At 44.0% G+C, this 21,167-nt stretch overlaps 2 protein-coding genes across 20 annotated transcripts in view; both read left to right on the forward strand.

Moving 5' to 3' along the window:
* RIN2 (Ras and Rab interactor 2) overlaps nucleotides 1–21,167 on the forward strand; it is a 205,114-nt gene that overhangs the window by 5,990 nt on the left and 177,957 nt on the right. The gene's annotated exons all lie outside the window — the stretch shown is intronic.
* On the forward strand, nucleotides 2,969–19,987 carry LOC132657631 (uncharacterized). The gene is made up of 2 exons (XM_060397507.1): nucleotides 2,969–16,728; nucleotides 16,769–19,987. Exon 1 carries the CDS (start codon nucleotides 3,053–3,055, stop codon nucleotides 3,971–3,973), a length of 921 nt encoding a protein of 306 aa, XP_060253490.1. The 5' UTR covers nucleotides 2,969–3,052; the 3' UTR covers nucleotides 3,974–16,728; nucleotides 16,769–19,987.

Below are 21,167 nucleotides of genomic sequence, written 5' to 3' on the forward strand. Positions count from 1 at the left end.
CTGAACTGAACCACATCTTTATCCTTTCATCCATCAATGGACAGCTAGGTTTTTTTCTATGTCTTGGCTATTGTAAATAGTGCTGCAGTGAACATGAGGTGCAGATATCTTTCCAAGTTCCTGTTTTCATTTTCTTTGGATAACTATCCAGAGTTGGAATCGACCATGTGGCAGTTCTTGTGTAAGATTTTTGAGGTATCTCTATATTGGTTTCTGTGGTGGTTGCACCAATTTACATTCCCACCAGTAGTGCAGAAGGGGTTCTCCTTTCTCCACATCCGCAACAGCATTTGTCACCTCTCTTGCTTTTGGTGATGGCCGTCCTGACAGGTGTGAGGTGATACCTCCCTGTGTTCTGACTTTCATTTCCCTCATGATTAGTGATGTTGCGCATCTTTTCATCTGCCTGTTGGTCATCTGTATTTCTGCTTTGGAGAAAGGTCTGCTTAAGTCTTCTGCCCATTTTTGGATTGGGTTTGTTTTTTGTTGTTGTTGTTGTTGTTGAGTTGTATGAGCTGTTTGTATATTTTGGAGATTAAGGCCTCGTCAGTCATATCATTTACAGATATTTCTGACATGAGATTTTAAACATTATGACTTAAGATCTCAAGAGATCTATCATCAGATCTAATTTTAACTGTTGATATGAGGTGGAAATCAATCTCTTTCTTAGTTTTTTCCTACAGTATTTTTAAAATTTATTTACTTTTAATTGAAGGATAATTGCTTTACAGTATTCACTAATTGTGTTGGTTTCTACCAAACATCAACATGAATCAGCCATAGGTTTACCCATGTCCGCTCTCACTTGGACCTCCCCCCAACTTCCCTCCCCATCACTCCTCTAGGTTGTTACCCAGCCCTGGGTTGAGTTTCCTGAGTCATACAGCAAAGTCCCATCTAGTTTACGTATGGTAATGTATGCTTCCATATTACTCTCTCAGTACATCCCACCCTCTCCTTCCTCCTCCCCAAATCATGTCCATAAGTCTGTTCTCTATGTCTGTGTCTCCATTACTGCTCTGCAAATAGGTTCATGAGTACCATCCTTCTAGATTCCATATATATATGTGTTAATAGGCAATATTTGTTTCTCCCTTTCTCACTTACTTTCCTACAGTATTTTTTTCATTTAGTGTAAGTACCAAGAAACCATTAAAATAACAATTGCAAGAGAAAAAAATGATCAACATTAAGGGTAAAAGAAAGTGAACAGTATGAAAAAGTAGCATTTTTTCACCATTGTTTTTCCATAGTTCATTTAAACATCTGGGTCTTAGTTGGTATTTACTGTACTGAAGAATTCCCTGTACACCCCATGGAAAATGATTGAGGAAATAAATGGAATGCTTCAGAGGAAGCTGTACTCAGTTCTTCTAGAGAGAAAAAGAGCCTCACTTGAGAACCAAGACTGTGTTCTCAGAGATTTTGATGCTTTGTAAATGAAACATCATTCTAGAAATAGAGACAAAAATCAATAAACATGGCAGCATAGTTGTTGAAGGTTGACTGAACTAAAGGTTCTTATCTAGCTGTATACTTGGGTGTGATTCAATTTAACAAAACTACCTTTGAGGAAACTTTTTTGTAGTGAGTGCTGGGAAAATGGACCAAGATATGAACAATCTAAGCATATTTACACACCGTATGAAAACCCAGCACAGAAGCAGGGGTAAAATACTGTAACAGTTAAAGCATTTTCAGAAGACTTTAACATTCAGCAGACGAGTTTCCCAGCGGCCGTTGGTGAGGAGACTCAATCCACCTCGTCCTCTGTTGCGATGATGAGATGTGAACCTTTGTTTTTCCTGTAGAGTTGCTCTGGCTCAGCCCCTGCCCTGCTCTACAATCCGCTGGCCCTGCCACCGGGTCCCCGCGCCTCGTTCATGTCACATCCTCACCTGCCTTCTTCCCAGCTTGGATTTTGGGGTCTAGGGTGATAGCCCTTCTTTGGCATAAACCTGAATTCTGTTGTCGTCTCTCTCAGGGGACTCCCCTGTCTGAACGCATCCCCTGGCCTATGTCTGTCCCAGGAAGGTGGACAGGCTGGAAAACCACAAGCATGTCAAGGGTTCATAGCCGTCGATCTCAAGGGGTCCTGCTCCATTTGTCAGTCCCTCGTCTCAGGACCTGTCTGCATCTGAGACGCACTGGGAAAGTTATAGGCTTGTCTGGTTTTTGCCAGAATAGCACTGACATATCTATAGCAGGTACTTTAAGAAAAATTATTGGAATATAGTTGCTTTACAGTGTTGTTAGTTTCTGCTGTACAGCAAAGTGAATCAACTGTATGTGTATATATCCCCTCTTTTTTGAATTTCCTTCCTATTTAGATCAACACAGAGCACTGAGTAGCACTCCCTGTACTATTCCGTAGGTTCTCATTCATTATCTGTTTCATACATAGTAGTGTATCTAGGTCAGTCCCAACCTCTCCGTTCATTCCACCCACCCCGACGCCTTTCCTCCTTGGTGTGTTTTCTGTGTCTGTGTCTCCATTTCTGTTTCGCAAATATGACCATCTGTACCATTTTTTGCAAAAGTAGGAAGTCAAGAAACACCTGGAGTAACAGGCAAATTTGGCCTTGGAGTACAGAATGAAGCAGGGCAAAGGCTAATAAGAGTTTTGCTTAGAGAACACACTGGTCATAGCAAACACCCTCTTCCAACAACACAAGAGAAGACTCTACACATGGACATCACCAGATAGTCAATACTGAAATCGATTGATTATATTCTTTGCAGCCAAAGATGGAGAAGCTCTATACAGCCAGCAAAAACAAGACTGGGAGTTGACTGTGGCTCAGATCATGAACTCCTTATTGCCAAATTCAGATTTAATTGAAGAAAGTGGGGAAAACCACTAGACCATTCAGATATGACCTAAATAAAATCCCTTATGATTATACACTGCTGCTGCTGCTGCTGCTAAGTCACTTCAGTCGTGTCTGACTCTGTGCAGCCCCAGAGACGGCAGCCCACCAGGCTTCCCCGTCCCTGGGATTCTCCAGGCAAGAACACTGGAGTGGGTTGCCATTTCCTTCTCCAGTGCATGAAAGTGAAAAGTGAAAGTCAAGTTGCTCAGTCGTGTCTGACTCCTAGCGACCCCATGGACTGCAGCCTACCAGGCTCCTCCGTCCATGGGATTTTCCAGGCAAGAGTCCTGGAGTGGGGTGCCATTGCCTTCTCCGATTATACACTGGAAGTGAGAAATAGATTTAAGGGACTAGATCTGATAGACAGACTGCCTGATGAACTGTGGACAGAGGTTCGTGACATTGTACAGGAGATAGGAATCCAGACCATCCCCAAGAAAAAGAAATGCCAAAGAGCGAAGTGGCTGTCTGAGGAGGCCTTGCAAAGAGCTGTGAAAAGAAGAGAAGTGAAAAGCAAAGGAGAAAAGGAAAGATATTCCCATTTGAATGCAGAGTTCCAAAGAATACCAAGGAGAGATAAGAAAGCCTTTTTCTGCAATCGATGCAAACAAATAAAGGAAAACAATAGAATGGGAAAGACTAGAGACCTCTTCAAGAAAATTAGAGATAGCAAGGGAACATTTCATGCAAAGATGGGCTCAGTAAAGGACAGAAATCGTGTGGACCTAACAGAAGAAGATTTTAAGAAGAGGTGGCAAGAATACACAAAAGAACTGTACAAGAAAGGTCTTCAGGACCCAGATAATCACGATGGTGTGATCACTCACCTAGAGCCAGACATCCTGGAATGTGAAGTCAAGTGGACCTTAGGAAGCATCACTATGAACAAAGCTAGTAGAGGTGATGGAATTCCAGTTGAGCTATATCAAATCCTAAAAGATGATGCTGTGAAAGTGCTGCACTCAATATGCCAGCAAATTTGGAAAACAGCAGTAGCCACAGGACTGGAAAAGGTCAGTTTTCATTCCAATCCCAAAGAAAGGCAATGCCAAAGAATGCTCAAACTACTGCACAATTGCACTCATCTCACATGCTAGTAAAGTGATGCTTAAAATTCTCCAAGCCAGGCTTCAGCAATATGTGAACCGTGAACTCCCTGATGTTCAAGCTGGATTTAGAAAGGGAGAGGAACCAAAGATCAAATTGCCAACATCCGCTAGATCATGGAAAAAGCAAGAGAGTTCCAGAAAAACATCTATTTCTGCTTTATTGACTATGCCAAAGCCTTTGACTATGTGGATCACAAGAAACTGTGGAAAATTCTGAGAGGGATGGGAATACCAGACCACCTGACCTGCCTCCTGAGAAACCTGTATGCAGGTCAGGAAGCAACAGTTAAAAATGGACATGGAACATCAGACTGGTTCCAAATAGGAAAAGGAGTACATCAAGGCTGTATATTGTCACCCTTCTTATTTAATTTATATGCAGAGTACATCATGAGAAACACTGGGCTGGAAGAAGCACAAGCTGGAATCAAGATTGCCGGGAGAAATATCAATAACCTCAGATATACAGATGACACCACCCTTATGGCAGAAAGTGAAGAAGAACTAAAGAGCCTCTTGACGAAAGTGAAAGAGGAGAGTGAAAAGTTGGCTTAAAGCTCAACATTCAGGAAACTAAGATCATGGCATCCGGTCCCATCACTTCATGGCAAATAGATGGGGAAACAGTGGAGACAGTAGCTGACTTTATTTTGGGGGGCTCCAAAATTACTGCAGATGGTGACTGCAGCCATGAAATTAAAAGACGCTTACTCCTTGGAAGGAAAGTTATGACCAACTTAAACAGCATATTAAAAAGCAGAGACATTACTTTGTCAACAAAGGTCCATCTAGTCAAGGCTATGGTTTTCCAATAGTCATGTATGGATGTGAGAGTTGGATTGCAAAGAAAGCTGAGCACAGAAGAATTGATGCTTTTGACCTGTGGTGTTGGAGAAGACTCTTGAGAATCCCTTGGACTGCAAAGAGATCCAACCAATCCATCCTAAAGGAGATCAGTCCTGGGTGTTCATTGGAAGGACTAATGTTGAAGCTGAAACTTGATGCGAAGAGCTGACTCATTTGAAAAGACCCTGATGCTGGGAAAGATTGAGGGCAGGAGGAGAAGGGGATGACAGAGGATGAGATGGTTGGATGGCATCACCGACTCAATGGACATGAGTTTGGGTAAACTCTGGGAGTTCGTGATGAACAGGGAGGCCTGGTGTGCTGCGGTTCATGGGGTTGCAAAAAGTCAGACATGACTGAGCAACTGAACTGAACTGAACTGCACCATTTTTTCTAGGTTCCAGACATATTTGCTAATATATGATATTTATTTTTCTTTCTGACTTAACTCTGCATGATAGACTCTATGTCCAACCACATCTCTACAGATGACCCAGTTTCATTCCTTTTTATGACTAATATTCCATTGTGTATATATACCACATCTTTATCCATTCATCTGTGGGTGGACATTTAGATTGCTCCCATGTCCTGGCTATTATAAATAGTGCTGCAAAGAACACTGGGGTACATGTGTCTTTTTGAATTACATTTTTTCTCTGAGTACATGCCCAGGAGTGGGACATATAATAGTTCTTATTTTCAGTTTTTTGAGACATCTCCACACTGTGCTCCATAGGGCTTGCACCAGTTCACGTTCTCACCAGCAGTATAGGAGGGCTCCCTTTTCTCCACATCGTCTCTAGCAGGGACTTAATACAACTTTGTTGACTTAAACAGTTAAGGCACGAAGATTCTTGAAGGCTTGGGCACGGTGACTAAAGAGGCCAAATATCCCTTTGAGCTAAAAATAAAATCTTGCCTGTTGTGAGGCAGCTTGCCAGTTTCTGTAGGAGCCACCTCTCTCTCAGCAGCACCAGCCCAGGGCACTGGGGCTCAGGCCATGAAGTCTCTTCATTCTTTTCCTCAAACCTGGAACAAGTTTCTGCAAGAGAGACATTTTTTCTTAAGTGCACGTAACACTCAAATTAAGATAGAGATTAAAGTCATTGGATCATCGAAAAAGCAAGACAGTTCCAGAAAACATCTACTTCTGCTTTATTGATTACGCCAAGGCCTTTGACTGTGAATCACAACAAACTGTGGAAAATTCCTCAAGAGATGGGAATACCAGACCACCTGACCTGCCTCCTGAGAAATCTGTATGCAGGTCAGGAAGCAACAGTTAGAACTGGACATGGAACAACAGAGTGGTTCCAAATAGGAAAAGGAGTGCATCAAGGCTGTATATTGTCACCCTGTTTATTTAACTTATATGCAGAGTGCATCATGCCTGATGCTGGGCTGGATGAAGCACAAGCTGGAATCAAGATTGCCAGGAGAAATATCGATAACCTTAGATGTGCAGATGATACCACTCTTATGGCAGAAAGTGAAGAAGAACTAAAAAGCCTCTTGATGAAAGTGAAAGAGGAGAGTGAAAAAGTTGGATTAAAACTCAATATTCAGAAAACAAAGATCACGGCATCCAGTCCCATCACTTCATGGGAAATAGATGGGAAACAATAGAAACAGTGAGAGACTTGACCTTCTTGGGCTCCAAAAATCACTGCAGATGATGACTGCAGCCATGAAATTAAAAGACACTTGCTCCTTGGAAGAAAAGCTATGACCAACCTAGATAGCATATTCAAAAGCAGAGACATTACTTGGCCAACAAAGGTCTGTCTAGTCAAAGCTATGGCTTTTCCAGTAGTCATGTATGGATGTGAGAGTTGGACTATAAAGAAAGCTGAGTGCTGAAGAACTGATGCTTTTGAACTGTGGTGTTGGAGAAGACTCTTGAGAGTCCCTTGACCTGCAAGGCGATCCAACCAGTCCATCCTAAAGGAAATCAACCCTGAGTATTCACTGGAAGGACTGATGCTGAAGCTGAAACTCCAGTACTTTGGCCACCTGATGCAAAGAACTGACTCATTTGAAAAGACCCTGATGCTGGGAAAGATTGAAGGCAGGAGGAGAAGGGGATGACAGACGATGAGATGGTTGGATGGTATCACCAACTCAATGGACATGAGTTTGAGTAAGCTCCAGGAGTTGGTGATGGACAGGAAAGCCTGGTGTGCTGCATTCCATGGGGCTGCAAGGAGTCAGACATGACTGAGTGACTGAACTTAACTGAAAGACATTGGGATATTTGAATGCAGCCTCCAGAAAAAGTCACTTCACGTCTAAAGAAGACGCTCTCCTGCACACACTGGGGACCATAAGCTTTCAACCCACATATGTGACTGGAGGGGCCAGGCAGGACCAGTACATAATTTGCGAGGCTCCAGGCAAAATGAAAAATCCCGTGGACAGAGGAGCCTAGTAGGCTGCAGTTCATGGGGTCGCAGAGTCGGACATGCCTGAGCAACTTCACTTAGGCAAAATGAAAATGGGGGCCCCTGGTCAAAAATTATTAATAATTTCAAGAAGGTGTCAGCAGAACATTAAACCAAGAGTGGGGCCTTCCTGACTGCAGGGTCGTGTGACCATGGAACACGCCATGGGCTACAGGAGATATAAGTTCCTCTGACAAGGGTTTCAAGATCCCAAGTGACGGTCACACCAGCCAGGGTCACTGAATGCCTTACTTCATCTCAATACATGACATGGTTACTTCATGTATTGTCCCTGTGGGACACAGCAAGTGATTTTATTTTCCCTGTTTTTTCAGATCATAGACCCAAGGCACAGAAAGGTTAAGTAACTTGTGTGTGGTCACACAGCACAAAAATGGGGAAGCCAAAATACAAACCAGGTCTGTCAAATGCCAGGACCTGCTCTTAGCAGCATCCTGTCACGTCTTCAGAGCATCTTTTAGTGAAAATACTGAAGTATGTTAGATTTCTGGGGGCTGCTGTGACTCCCTCTGAAGGTGCCAAGGACGGTACAGTCTGGATTCCTCTCCTGCCTTCTGGTGGCCTCGGGCAGTTCTCAGCCTGCAGACACAGGGCTCCAGTCTCCGCTCCCATCCTCGCACAGAGTCCTTTCTCCGCGTCTGCACATGGTCCTCTCTCTACATGTGTGGGTTCAAATTTCTTTTTTATAAGGACCCCAGTCATATTAGATTATGGACCATCCAAAGACCTCATCTTAACCTGATGAAATCTGCATGGACCCTACTTCCAAATAAAGGGCCTGTTCAGTGTGGTGTTGGGATCAGGTCTCTCACTGATCTTTCTGGAGGGGTATCATTCAACCCATGCTGCTGCTGCTGCTAAGTCGCCTCAGTTGTGTCCGACTCTGGGTGACCCCATAGACAGCAGCCCACCAGGCTCCTCCCATCCCTGGGATTCTCCAGGCAAGAACACTGGAGTGGGTTGCCATTTCCTTCTCCAGTGCATGAAAGTGAAAGTGAAGTTGCTCAGTTGTGTCTGACTCTTCACGACCCCATGGCCTGCAGCCCACCAGGCTCCTCCGTCTATGGGATTTTCCAGGCAAGAGTACTGGAGTGGGGTGCCATTGCCTTCTCCACATTCAACCCATAGCAGGATGTAAAGTTGGAAACTGATCAAATGAGCAGGAAGTGTGACCAGCTCACATGGTCAGAAGTAGAGTCGGGTATTCTCGGTGGTGAGTGGTTACTGTGTGGTCAAAGTGCCCAATAGGAATCGCCTCTCTCCTGCCCTCCTGCCTCGTTCTCGGGGCAGGGAGTTCTCAGCACCCTCCCAGCAGTGGATGGAAGCTGAGAATGGGAAGAGAAGTGTTAGAGAAATGACAGGCAGACTGCTGGGTTGGAGATGTGCTGGCCATTAAACCACCGCAGTGGTTTCTGCGATCGCCACGGCGATGGGTCCCTGGAGAGGCTGACCCTTAATGAACCATCTGCTTCTCATTCTGCTGACTCAGGATAGGTAGAGACCAGATGACTTGAATGGGGAAAAGAGTAGTAAAACTTTCAGATCCCTAAATAGTGCAGTGATACTGATCACAGCCTATTAAAAATATAAAAATTTAGCTTTGTACAAAACTCACGGACCTGCCCTTGCTTTCCCCCTGACCAGCACTGTGACCTTGGTGGTTCCTTTGTTGGAACCCTGGGGTTCTGTCCCGTGGAACCACTGCTGTCTTGCCGAGGCAGGAGTTGGGGATCTCTGCAGATCTCTACTCTTTCTTCCCCCCCAGAAGACTGGTGCGGGCAGAGCTCAGGTTTCTGAACTCATCTTGCGTCTGAACTGGCTCCAGCATCCCTTGCCCCCCACAGGTGGGTACTGAAGTGGGAGAGAGCCTTGGGATTGTTCAAGAAAATGGGTGACAACACTCGCCGTCAGTGGAACCAACCCTGGCTTGTGTTTCCAGAGGAAGTCAGACAGGAATGTGCTCTGGGCACATTGTATTTTTCTTGGAGCAACATGTGATAAAAGTGGTATTTTTCAAGTAGAGGAGGGGGGGAAAGATCAAGAAGCCCAATATTGCAGGAGATGGAGAGGAATATTTAGATGGAAAAAGCCATCACCCACCCCCACCCCCAGGTCTGCTCCCACCGTGGCGTGCGGAGGAATTGGAAGTGCCCGAGAAAAGCATTCCTATCCTAGAAAAGAGGTTAGAAGGGAGTGAAACCCTTGCATTCTTTCCAAGTGCTATTGAGTACCATGTGTCAGGCCCTGAAATGAACAGGTGTGGTACCCATTTTGTGTTTCTGAGTCTTCCTGGCCATCGCCCCAGTCCAGGTCATCTTCATATCTTGTGAGGAGGAGGACGTTATTGTTGCCCTCTATCTGCTGGTTCTGCATTTGTGGATTTAGCCAATTGTGGATCGAAAACATTAAAAAAAAAAAATTCCAGAAACTCCCCCAAAACAAAAACTTGAATTTGCTGTGTACCAGCAACTATTTGGGCTTCCCAGGTGGCGCCAGTGTAAAGAACCTGCCTGCCAATGCGAATGCAGAATAAGAGGTTTGGGTTCAATCCCTGGAGAAGGAAATGGCAGCCCACTCCAGTATTCTTGCCTGGAAAATCCCATGGACAGAGGAGCCTGGCAGGCTGCAGTCCATGGGATCGTAAAGAGTTGGACACGACTGGAGCGACTTAGCACACAGCAACTGTTTGGTAGCATTTACCTTGTATTAACAACTGTTTCCCTTATATTAGCGATCATGAGTAATCTGGAGATGACTGAAAGTGTATCGGAGGGGGGGACTTCCTTGGCGGTCCAGTGGTTGGGAATCTGCCTTCCAATGCAGGGGGTACAGGGTTGATGCCTGGTCAGGGAACTAAGATCCCAGAAGCCCCCAGGCGCCGTATCAAAATGCAGTCAAAAATAGAGTATATGAGAGGATGTGCATAGGTTGAAAACGTTTCCGCTCAAGGGATGATGCTGGTTCATTTCTCTTAGCTGCTTGTCTTCCCAGCAGACAGAGCCCTTTGGGTGGTTGGGACTTTCACGTGTGGTGCCCTCTAACACAGGGTTTCCGAGTCTGATGGAGAAAGGCTGAGGACTTCTCCATGGAGACTGAAGAAGCCACTTGATTTTGGCAGGAGCCTGTCGATGGAATCCTGAGGGCTGACTGTCCTGGAAGTCCTGGTGAGAAGTGGCCTTTGCTGAGTCTCCACAGTCCATGTGCTGTCTTATCAGGCCTGCTCCTGCCGGTCCTAAAGCTGGGCAGTCTTCTTATATCCGTTTGACATGGGGAAGACGGAGGCTTGGACCGCACCAGTGAGCTGACCTGCTCAAGGTCAACCTAATTAGGGCTGGACAGCATGGCCCCAGGTGCATCCATGGACAGAGCCTGATTCTCAAGAGTCAGCAGGCTGAGGAACTTTCTGTCTCCTGATGGAGGGTGTGGGTGGGTGTGGGACTCAGTGCCTCCAAGAGCCTGTGACCCCTGACCCCCCTACCATTGTATGATCCTCCCCCTCCCCATGGCTGTAGGAAAATACCCAGGAAATCTGGTTGCACAATTTCCCTCTGAAATAGAAATACACAAATATTTTTGTGATGTTGATAGTTCATTAAACAGTTTCCTAGGTGTCCTCAAGCCTCCATCCTTTCTGTGCCCTAAAGTCTACCACTCATTTTTTTGCAGCGAGTTGATGAAATAGGAAAGGGAGTGAAGGGAGGCAGTCGTGGGGCGAGGGCCGAGGTGCACTGCCCCATCCCCGCCCCACCCTGCCTTTAACTGTCTTCTCTTTTTATTTGTAAGGCTGGGTTGCTGGTGGACTGCCAAATTCTCATCTTTAATTAACAAAAAGAATTCCAGCTAACAAACTGGTTATAGCTTTTTCCTTCTCTTTTAGTTGTGACATATAACAGAATTTTGGCTTCCCTTATAGCTCAGTTGGTAAAGAATCCACCTTCAATTCAGGAGACCCCAGTTCAATTCCTAGGTTAGGAAGATCCACTGGAGAAGGCATAGGCTACCCACTCCAGTATCCCTGGTGGCTCAGCTGGTAAAGAATCCACCTGCAATGTAGGAAACCTGGGTTCAACCCCTAGGCTGGGAAGATCCCCTGGAGAAGGGAAAGGCTACCCACTCCAGTATATATAACAGAATTTACCATGCTAACCATTTTAAGGGCACAGTTCAGCAGCATTCAGATTTTTGTACAGCCATCACCACCATCCATCCACAGAACTCTTCTCATCTTTCTCAAATACCCAATAAACAATAACTTCAGCATCTGGCATTCACCATTCCACTCTGTCTCTGATTTTAACAACTCTAGGTGCTTCATATCGGAGAAGGCAACGGCACCCCACTCCAGTACTCTTGCCTGGAAAATCCCATGGACGGAGGAGCCTGGAAGGCTGCAGTCCATGGGGTCGCTGAGGGTCGGACATGACTGAGCCACTTCACTTTCACTTTTCACTTTCTTGCATTGGAGAAGGAAATGGCAACCCACTCCAGTGTTCTTGCCTGGAGAATCCCAGGGACGGGGGAGCCTGGTGGGCTACTGTCTATGGGGTCGCACAGAGTCGGACACGACTGAAGCGACTCAGCAGTAGCAGCAGGTACTTCATATAAGTAGAACACTGCAGTATTTGTCTTGTTTGTCAGCCCACTTCATATAGCATAAATACCACTGTGTGTTTACCACATGAAGTACTGGCTTATTTCACTTAGCATGATGTCCTCCAAGTTCAACCATATTGTAGCATGCGTCAGAATTTCCCACTTTTTAAAAGCTAAATTGTAGTCCATTGTATGTAATACCATATTTTATTTATCCGTTCATCTGTCAGTGGACACTTGGGTTGCTTCCACTGTTTGACTATTGTAAATAATGCGTCTATGAATATGCATGTTCAAATATCTCTTTGAAAGAGATATTTGTCTTCAGTTTTTAGGGGTGTATACCCAGAAGTGGAATTGCTAGATAACATGGTAATTCTATTACCACAGATATTCTATTACCATAGATAATATGGTAATTCTATGATAATTCTTTAATTTCTTGAGGAACTGCCATGCTGTTTTCCATAGCAGCTGCACCATTTTGCATTCCCACCAAGAGTTCACAAGAGTTCCAGTTTTTCCACATCTTTGCTAACACTTGTTATTTTGTTTTTTGTGGGGTTTTTTGGGGGAGGGGGATAATAGTCATTTTGATAGATGACATAGTGTCTCTTTGTGGTTTTGATTTGCCTTTCTCTAATGGTTAGTTACATGGAGCATCTTTTTATTCGCTTGTTAGCCACTTTATGTATATCTTCTTTGGAGAAATATTTACTCAAGTCTTTTGCCATTTTTAAACCTAGTTGTTTGTTTTTGTTATTGAGTTGTAGAAGTTCTCTCTGTATTCTGGATATTAATCCTTTTGTTACATGCTTTGTAAATATTTTCTCCCATTCTGTGGGTTGCTTTTTCACTTAATTGCTTGTGTCCTTTCAGACACACATGTTTTTAATTTTGATGTAGTCCAATTTATCTATTTTTTTCCCCTGTTGTCTGTGCTTTTGGTGTCATACCAAGAAATCATTGCCAGACTCAATATCTTGAAGTTTTCCTCCTATATTTTTTCCAAGAGTTTCATAATTTTAGCTTTGAGTTGATTTTTGTATATGGTATAAGTTAAGGGGCCAGCTGCGTTCTTTTGCACGTGGATATCCAGTTTTCCTAGCACTACGTCTTTGTGCTAGGAAAGTCAGAGATCTTTGTTGTAAGGACTTGCCTCGTTGAACCGTCTTGGCACCCATATTGAAAATTATTTCTCCGTATATGCATGGGTTTATTTGGGTGCTTTCTGTTCTAATCATCTGTTGTTCTTCATGTCTGTCTTTATGCCAGTTTCACATTGTTTTGATTGCTATAGCTTTACAGTAAGGTTTAAATCAGGAAGTGTGAGTCTTCCAACTCTGTTCTTCTTTTTCAAGGTTGTTTTGGCTATTCAGGGTTTCTGGAGATTCTATATGAATTCTAGGGTGAATTTTTTGATTTCTGCAAAAAAAATGACATTGGTATTTTCTTAGGGATTGCATTTCATCTGGTTAGTATTGATGTCTTAACAATATGAAATCTCCCAGTCCATAAACACTGGATGTCTTCCCCTTTATTTGCATCTTAATTTCTTTCAGCAACATTTTCTAGCTTTTAGTGTATGTCTTTTGCCCCCTTGGCAAAATTTAAATTTTTTCCTACATATTATATTCTTTTTAATGTGATTGTAAGTGGAATTATTTTAATTTACTTTTTGTATTCATTTTGAGGGTATAGAAACACAAGTGATTTTTGTGTGTTGACTTTGTACACTGCAACTTTGCTGGATTCTTTCTTAGTTCTAATTGTTTGCAGAATATTCAGGATTATCTAACATAAGATTATGTGATCTCTGAACAGAGATTGCTCTTTTCTTTCCAGTAGATACTTTTTTTTTTTTCCTTGCCTGGTTGCTTTGACTAGGGCTTCCAGTACTGTGTTGAATAGAAATGGTGAAAATGGACACCTTTAATTCTGATCTTAGAAACAAGAGGGGAGTGCTTTTTAATCCTCGTTTCTCCGTCACGAATGGCAGAGGGTTTGGGTTTTTTTGTTTTATTCATTCTGTTTACATGCAGAGCCTATGAAAGGACTGAGGATGCAGGCAGAGGCTGTGGAAATCCTGTTGAAGCTGGTCAGGGAAGGACGCTGATGACGAGGGGGCTGGAGCTCTAACTGAGCTGTACTCCGGGAGTGGGGCTGACCTCCACCCCGGTGGCCAGGTCCACACACCCGCTTCCCTTCTGAGCCCAGGGAGCTCCTCCCATTCCCTCGCCTGGCCCCTGCTGCCTTGCTTTGCTGCTCACCTGTCTGCTGAGTCTTTGCCCCAGTGCAGAGCCGGGGCGCGCTAGCCCAATGTCGCTGAGGAAAAGGCTTGAAACCTGACCTCTGCTGTCTTCACACGTTTTAAAATGGCACTATAGGGATTAAAGAGGCTTTTATAAATTGTCGGCTAGATATGAAACTGCAGCATCTTGACTCACAGCAGGAACATTTGCCAATATTTTCTCTAACTTTGCATTTGTGTCCAGCTGGGAATCAACCTTCTTTGTGATGGGGGATTTCCTATTCACATGAAATCTTTCATGGCTCTGGTGCAGTTGTCATTCCACATGGACTTAAGAATACTGTGAATAAACAAAGAAAATGCTCAAGGAGAGCAAAGCCTTGCTTTGTAACATCCCTAGGCTTTTACTTTTTTTTAAAGTCAGATTTCACTCTTAAAAACAGACAAAAATATAATTGAATATTGGGAGGCTTGGAATCTCTGATTACAAGTGACACATGCTACAATCCAGTCTTACAGGGTATTATTTTCCTCCAAATCGAATGAAATTCCCAGAAAGGCAAATAATACTATAGAAGCTATATTTTCAATGATAAGAAAAAATCATGTCTCTGAGATGTTGCTGAGTAGATTTCTATTTTGAGGGGAGGAAAAATGAAGTCTCCTTTGATACTTTATCTCCTAAAGAGACGAAATGCAAGGGGTATTACTGCCCTGGGCATTTACAAATTTGTGACTTATCTGCATGAACCTGCTTCCCTGAGAGGTGTTATAAAACAGGTACAGTATTGGTATTCAGACAAGATGGTGAATTAAATTTTCATGAGCATTTATATAGACAAGGAACTTCAGATAGCAAAAGACCCCCAAATTGGTGACTCATAGCACCTAACTTTCAGAAGGGGAAACTGAGTCCTAGAAAAGTTAAATTATGTGCCCAAGTTTTTACAGCTCACACACTCCACATTTGATGCCCTGTGGGCCATTTCTTTAGATGTTTCTGGTGTGTGTGTGTGCGCACGTGCGTGTGCACACTCAGTTGCTCAGTCAGGTCTGATCCCTTGTGACTCTGTGGACTATAGCCCACCAGGTTCCTCAGTCTGTAGGATTTCTCAGGTGAGAATACTAGAGTGGGTTGCCATTTCCTCCTCCCCGGGATCTTCCCGATCCAGGGATTGAACCTGAGTCTCCTGTATCGGCAGGCAGATTCTTTACCACTGAGCCACCTGGGAAGCCTGTTGCTGGGATGGATAACAGTTATGTTTTGTTTTAATCTCACATCATTGGTTGCTTTTTTCTCCTCTTTCTGGAGAGGAAACAGTCTAATCTAGAAGGAAAAGCATTTCATGTTTTTGTTTTTATGAAATATGCAATTTTGTAAATTGTACTTTTAAGACTGACTTATTTTTGGCCATTTGGTGTTTTGTTTTGAAAGTTTGTTGCTTCTGGTCTGTTGGTTACTTTAATTTCAAACTGATCTTCTTCTAATTTTTTTCCAATTAAATAACAACAACAACAAAATGCAGAAAACCAAACAGCATTATCTTGCTCCTTTTGCTCTTGAAATCACAGAGGACAATGTTACATTTAAAAAGCCTGAGAATAACAGTGATCCCAGAGGAGCTGGATTCAGGGACCGAAAAGAAATAGTTTTGCTCCTAGATGTTGTTTTTTTGGTTTTTCCGAGGGTGGTTATAAAAGAAAAAAAAAAAGCCTGAGTTGAATAGAGCTTTTCTGATGAGAATTTTTGAAAAGGCTGTGATTAAAAGAAAAACAGGTCCCACTGTGCTGGAAACTTTATGGACGTCACTCCATTCAGGGCCCCTGAACAGTGTTGTGAAAGGAGTGCCTTGATTCCATTTTACAGGCAAGTAAACACAGGCTCTGAGAAGTTAAGTGAGCTTGTCCCAAGTCACAGAGTTAGTAAGTGGGGTTTGAAACCGGGGGAGGACTTCCTGTGAGTAATGAGATAAACACCCAAGTCCAGCCAGGCGTCTCTGAGCCCATCCCTGTCAGGAGCACTGGGCAGAGACAGCAGAGAAAATCTGGAGCAAAGGACAGGACTCTCGGGGGTGTGGGGTGACCCAAACCAGACATCACCCTAGACAGACAAGTCCTGTCCTGGGTGGAAATATTGGAATGCATGTGGGACCCGAGGCTTCAAAACAGAAGGAAGGGAACCCTGAAAGGTCATTCCTCTTGTAGATGATGTGTAGCAAGTACAGCGAATGGGGTAAAAGGAGTCCTGCAGAGATTAAAAAAAAAAAAAAAAAAAGACTAGTATTGGAATAGCAGAATCCCCCTCACCCAGAGAGCTCTCTGTGCTGTAAAGAAAGTGCACTTCACCATGGCAACAGCAGAGGGCGCATGTGCCTAGAGAAACCTCGTTAGCCACCCGAGGCACTTGTCTGTATCTGCTCACTGCTGGTCCAGGAAAGAAAATCCATTACAAAAAGGACAGAATGTGGCAGGCAATACATGCGCAGAGCTGGGACAGAAGAAAACAGTTTGGGAATCAAAACACTTCAGGGGATAAATGTTCACCCCTCTCTAAACACATCTGGTGGTGGTGGTGTAGTCGCCAAGTTGTGTTCGACTCTTGCGACCCCATGGACCGTAGCCTGCCAGGCTCCCCCGTCCATGGGATTCTCCAGGCAAGAACACTGGAGTGGGTTGTCATTTCCTTCTCCATAAACACATCCGCTGCTAAGTCGCTTCAATCGTATCCGACTCTGTGCGACCCCATAGACGGCAGCCCACCAGGTTCCCCCGTCCCTGGGATTCTCCAGGCAAGAACACTGGAATGGGTTGCCATTTCCCTCTCCAATGCATGAAAGTGAAAAGTGAAAGTGAAGTCGCTCAGTTGTGTCCGACTCTAGCGACCCCATGGGCTGCAGCCTACCAGGCTTCTCCATCCATAGGATTTTCCAGGTAAAAGTCCTGGAGTGGGGTGCCATTGCCTTCTCTGAAACACATCTATACATCCCAAAAAAGAATATAATAGCACATAGCGTTCCAACATTATTAAATTTCCTGAGATAAGCATTTTCTTTTTATAAATTCTTGATTCAAGGCTGTCATACATATAGATTTGTCACAGATATGTTTATATATGTCAACCTTGCATCGAAGATAGTTTTAAAAATCAGAGCTAAAATGGACAAAACCCAGGAAGATGTGAAATGAGACTTGGCTGAGCCTAGAAGAAATAAACTTCAGCTTTCATGAATGGACTTGTATTGGGATGTCCATGGGACCATCCTTTCCAGAGAGAGCAGAGTAACCGGTGACCTGGCTCCTGCTGCTGCTGCTAAGTCGCTTCAGTCGTGTCGGACTCTGTGCGACCCCATAGACAGCAGCCCACCAGGCTTCCCTGTCCCTGGGATTCTCCAGGCAAGAACACTGGAGTGGGTTGCCATTTCCTTCTCCAATGCAAGAAAGTGAAAAGTGAAAGTGAAGTCGCTCAATCGTGCCCGACTCTTCGCAGCCCCATGAACTGCAGCCTTCCAGGCTCCTCCGTCCATGGGATTTTCCAGGCAAGAGTATTGGAGTGGTTTGCCATGGCCTTCACCTGGCTCCTACTTTGTTGTGTTTTCTTTCCTAAACCGCAGCCCAAGGCAAATATTCCTTGCCCACAGCTGTACTTAGTGCCTCTTCCAAAGAGAAACAGTTTATAAGGCTAGTCTTGGTGATGGTTTTTTCTTTCCAAGTTTTCTATTTAAAAAAGACTCTAAGAATTACCCCAATACTTTCCTAGGGTGGCTCTAGTGGTATTTGTTAAGTAGATAAAACTTGCCAAGGAGAGTGTCATCTCCATTGATAATATGTCAGAATTTCAGAGATATAGAACTTCAGAGACGTTTCCAAATTGCTTTGAACGACCACAAGTTAGGCTGTATTTTATAGTTCACGAAGTGCTTTCCAAGTGTTATATTCTTTAAAGGTGCATTTGCTGTTGTTCAGTTGCTCAGTTGCTCAGTTGTGTCCGACTCTGTGACCTCATGGACTGCAGCACGCCAGACTTTCCTGTCCTTCACCATCTCCGGGAGTTTACTAAAACTTATGTCCATTGAGTTGGTGATGCCATCCAACCATCTCATCCTCTGTCATCCCCTTCTCTTCCTGCCTTCAATCTTTCCCAGCATAAGGGTCTTTTCTAATGAGTCAGTTCTTTGCATCAGGTGACCAAAGTATTGGAGCTTAAATTAAAGTTGCATATGGGCTAAAAAAAAACACACCCACAGATTTGATGCTTTCTTCCCCTCCTCTGTGTTACAAACACCTTAGAAATGCTTTGTCTGATTTACCTAGGAAACGAGACTGTCCATGGCTTCCTTAAATGAAACATCTGCTCTACAAGCTAACTCTAGGCTGGGGGACACTGTATTTCTCCAAAGACAGACACACCATCATCACCACTGTGCCTATTTTCTTTATCCTCCCACCCCGTCCAGGGGTGAACTCTACTCTCTTCCCTTTGCATCTGGCTAGGTTTGAGTCTCACTTGTAAGCAGTAGAATGCAGTGAAATAACACTGCATTACCTTAGAGGATGAGCCCTACCTGAATTCCAGACCCTCGGAAACCAGATAATAAAATGCTGGTTGTTTTCAGCCACCAAGTCTTGTGTGATTTGTTAGGCAGTGATGGATACACAGAATGAACAGAGTGTCAGAAGAAAGGACTGTTTTAGAGGAGGAGTAAGTAGCCTAATACCTTGTGTATGGGTGGGTGTGTGTCTGTTGCTCTGACGCGTCCGACTCTGCGATCCTATGGGCTACAGCCCGCCAGACTCCTCTGACCATGGAATTTTGCAGGAGAGAATACTGGAGTGAGTTGTCATTCCCTTCTCCAGGGGATCTTCTCAACCCAGGGATCGAGTCCGTATATCTTACATCTCCTGCATTGGCAGGTGGGTTCCTTACTACTAGCGCCCTTTTCAGTAGTTTTGTTTTGGAAGATTTATAAAGAGGACATCAATAGCCCAGAACATGTCTCTTTTAAGAAGAATCAGGCTGCTCTCTAAATGTGCCTTGTAAACTAACCTTTCCACTGGAAAAGAACTGAGTCATCCTCAGGTGGTTTTCTTCTTTGTAGTTTTAGATCTTTAAATATCTACTGCTTTTTGCAAAAGTAAGTGACGCGAGAATTCTTGGGAGAATTGTTCAGCTTGTCCTTGAATTCGATAACCCTTATAAATGCAGGAAATGAGAACATGGGTACCAGTCTTAAGCTTTCTGATGAAGCCCAAGGTTGGGTGGCTCCTGCATTGGCTGCGTGGTGAACAACTTGTCTAATAGCCTGGGTCGCAACAGAGAGAAGTAACTTCAAAGAGAGGGCTGGGATGAGATTTCATTCCTAATGGAGCAGTCACCATGCTCTAGAATCCACCCCTTGCCCTCCGGAGGTGAGGTGAAGTCGCTCAGTCGTGTCCGACTCTTTGCGACCCATGGCCTGTAGCCTACCAGGCTCTTCCATCCATGGGATTTTCCAGGCAAGAGTACTGGAGTGGGTTGCCATTTCCTTCTCCAGAGGATCTTCCCGACCCAGGGATCAAACCCAGGTCTCCCGCATTGTAGGCAGACACTTTACCGTCTGAGCCACCAGGGAAGTCTGCCCTTCGGAACCTCAGACCAAATCTTCCAAAAGTGAAATAATCATAGACCCATGGAAACAGCCTAAATGTCTGTCAACAGATGAATGGATAAAGAAGATGTGGTGTATATATATATATATATGGAATATTACTCAGCCAAGAAAAAGGAACAAAATTGTTCCATTTGCAGAGACGTGGATGGACCTAGAGACCGTCATACAGAGTGAAGTAAGCCAGAAAGAGAAAAGAAAATATATTAATGTATTTATGTAGAATCTGAAAAATTAAGTACAGACAATCTTGTTTACAAAGCAGAAACAGAGACACAGACATAGAAAACAAATATACCAAGGGGTAAATGGGGGTGTGGGGGGTGTGGTAGGGTGAATTGGAAAAGTGATATTGACATATATACATTAATATATATACAGTCAATTACTAATGATAACTGAATAGCACAGGGATCTCTACTCAGTGCTCTGTGGTGACCTAAATGGTAAGGAAATCCCCAAAAGAGGGGATATATGTATACGCAGTAATTATCACTACATTGTGAACCCACTATACTGTGTTGGAGAAGACTCTTGAGAGTTCCTTGGACTGCAAGGAGATCAAACCAGTCAATCTGAAAGGAAATAAGTCCTGGATATTCATTGAAAGGACTGATGCTGAAGCTGAAACTCCAATACTTTGGCCACCTGGTGCCAAAGAACTAACTCACTTGAAAAGACCCTGAAGCTGGAAAAGATTGAAGGCAGGAGGAGAAGGGGACGGCAGAAGATGAAATGGTTGGATGGCATCACCGACTCAATGGACATGAGTTTGAGTAAACTCTGGGAATTGGTGATGGACAGGGAGGCCTGGCGTGCTGCAGTCCATAGGGTCACAAAGAGTTGGACATGACTCAGTGACTGAACTGAACTGATACTCTAATAAAATAATTATATTTTTAAAAAAATCCAACACCCACTCAGACCGGCAATTCCTCTCTTCTTAGTAAGGCCAGTGGTCAGGATGCCTGCTTCCCACACAGGAAACTTGACCCCTGGCTTTGTTGATCACAAGGGCGGCTGTGACCACTCTTCCTTCACTCTCTATCTGTGTAAAGAGATATACACAGATGTGTGTATCTGTGGGTTTAGGGGGAGGGGACTTTCTGTCCTGAAACAGAAATACACATGTATTCCTCTTAATTTTTCAACTAGCGCTGGACTTTTCAACTTAGACTCAGCTTATCTAAAAATGTACTAATCCTCTACCCGCCCACACCAGCTGCTTCTCAAGGCTTCCTTGTCCTCTCTGGGGGCCTGTTAGAGCTTCCTCATATACAGCAGCAGTCTTCCATAACAGCTCTCGTGTCTGGTACCACCTTGCCTAGTTCAAGGTCGCAGTCCATCGTTCAGGTCTTCATTATTTGCCTTAAGAGGCCCTT

Source organism: Ovis aries, chromosome 13, assembly GCF_016772045.2.
Source record: "Ovis aries strain OAR_USU_Benz2616 breed Rambouillet chromosome 13, ARS-UI_Ramb_v3.0, whole genome shotgun sequence".
Lineage (NCBI taxonomy): Eukaryota > Metazoa > Chordata > Mammalia > Artiodactyla > Bovidae > Ovis > Ovis aries.

Coding starts and splice junctions, on each gene's coding strand:
- LOC132657631 (XM_060397507.1), top strand. CDS start 3,053: ATGAAAGTGAAAAGTGAAAGTCAAGTTGCTCAGTCGTGTCTGACTCCT.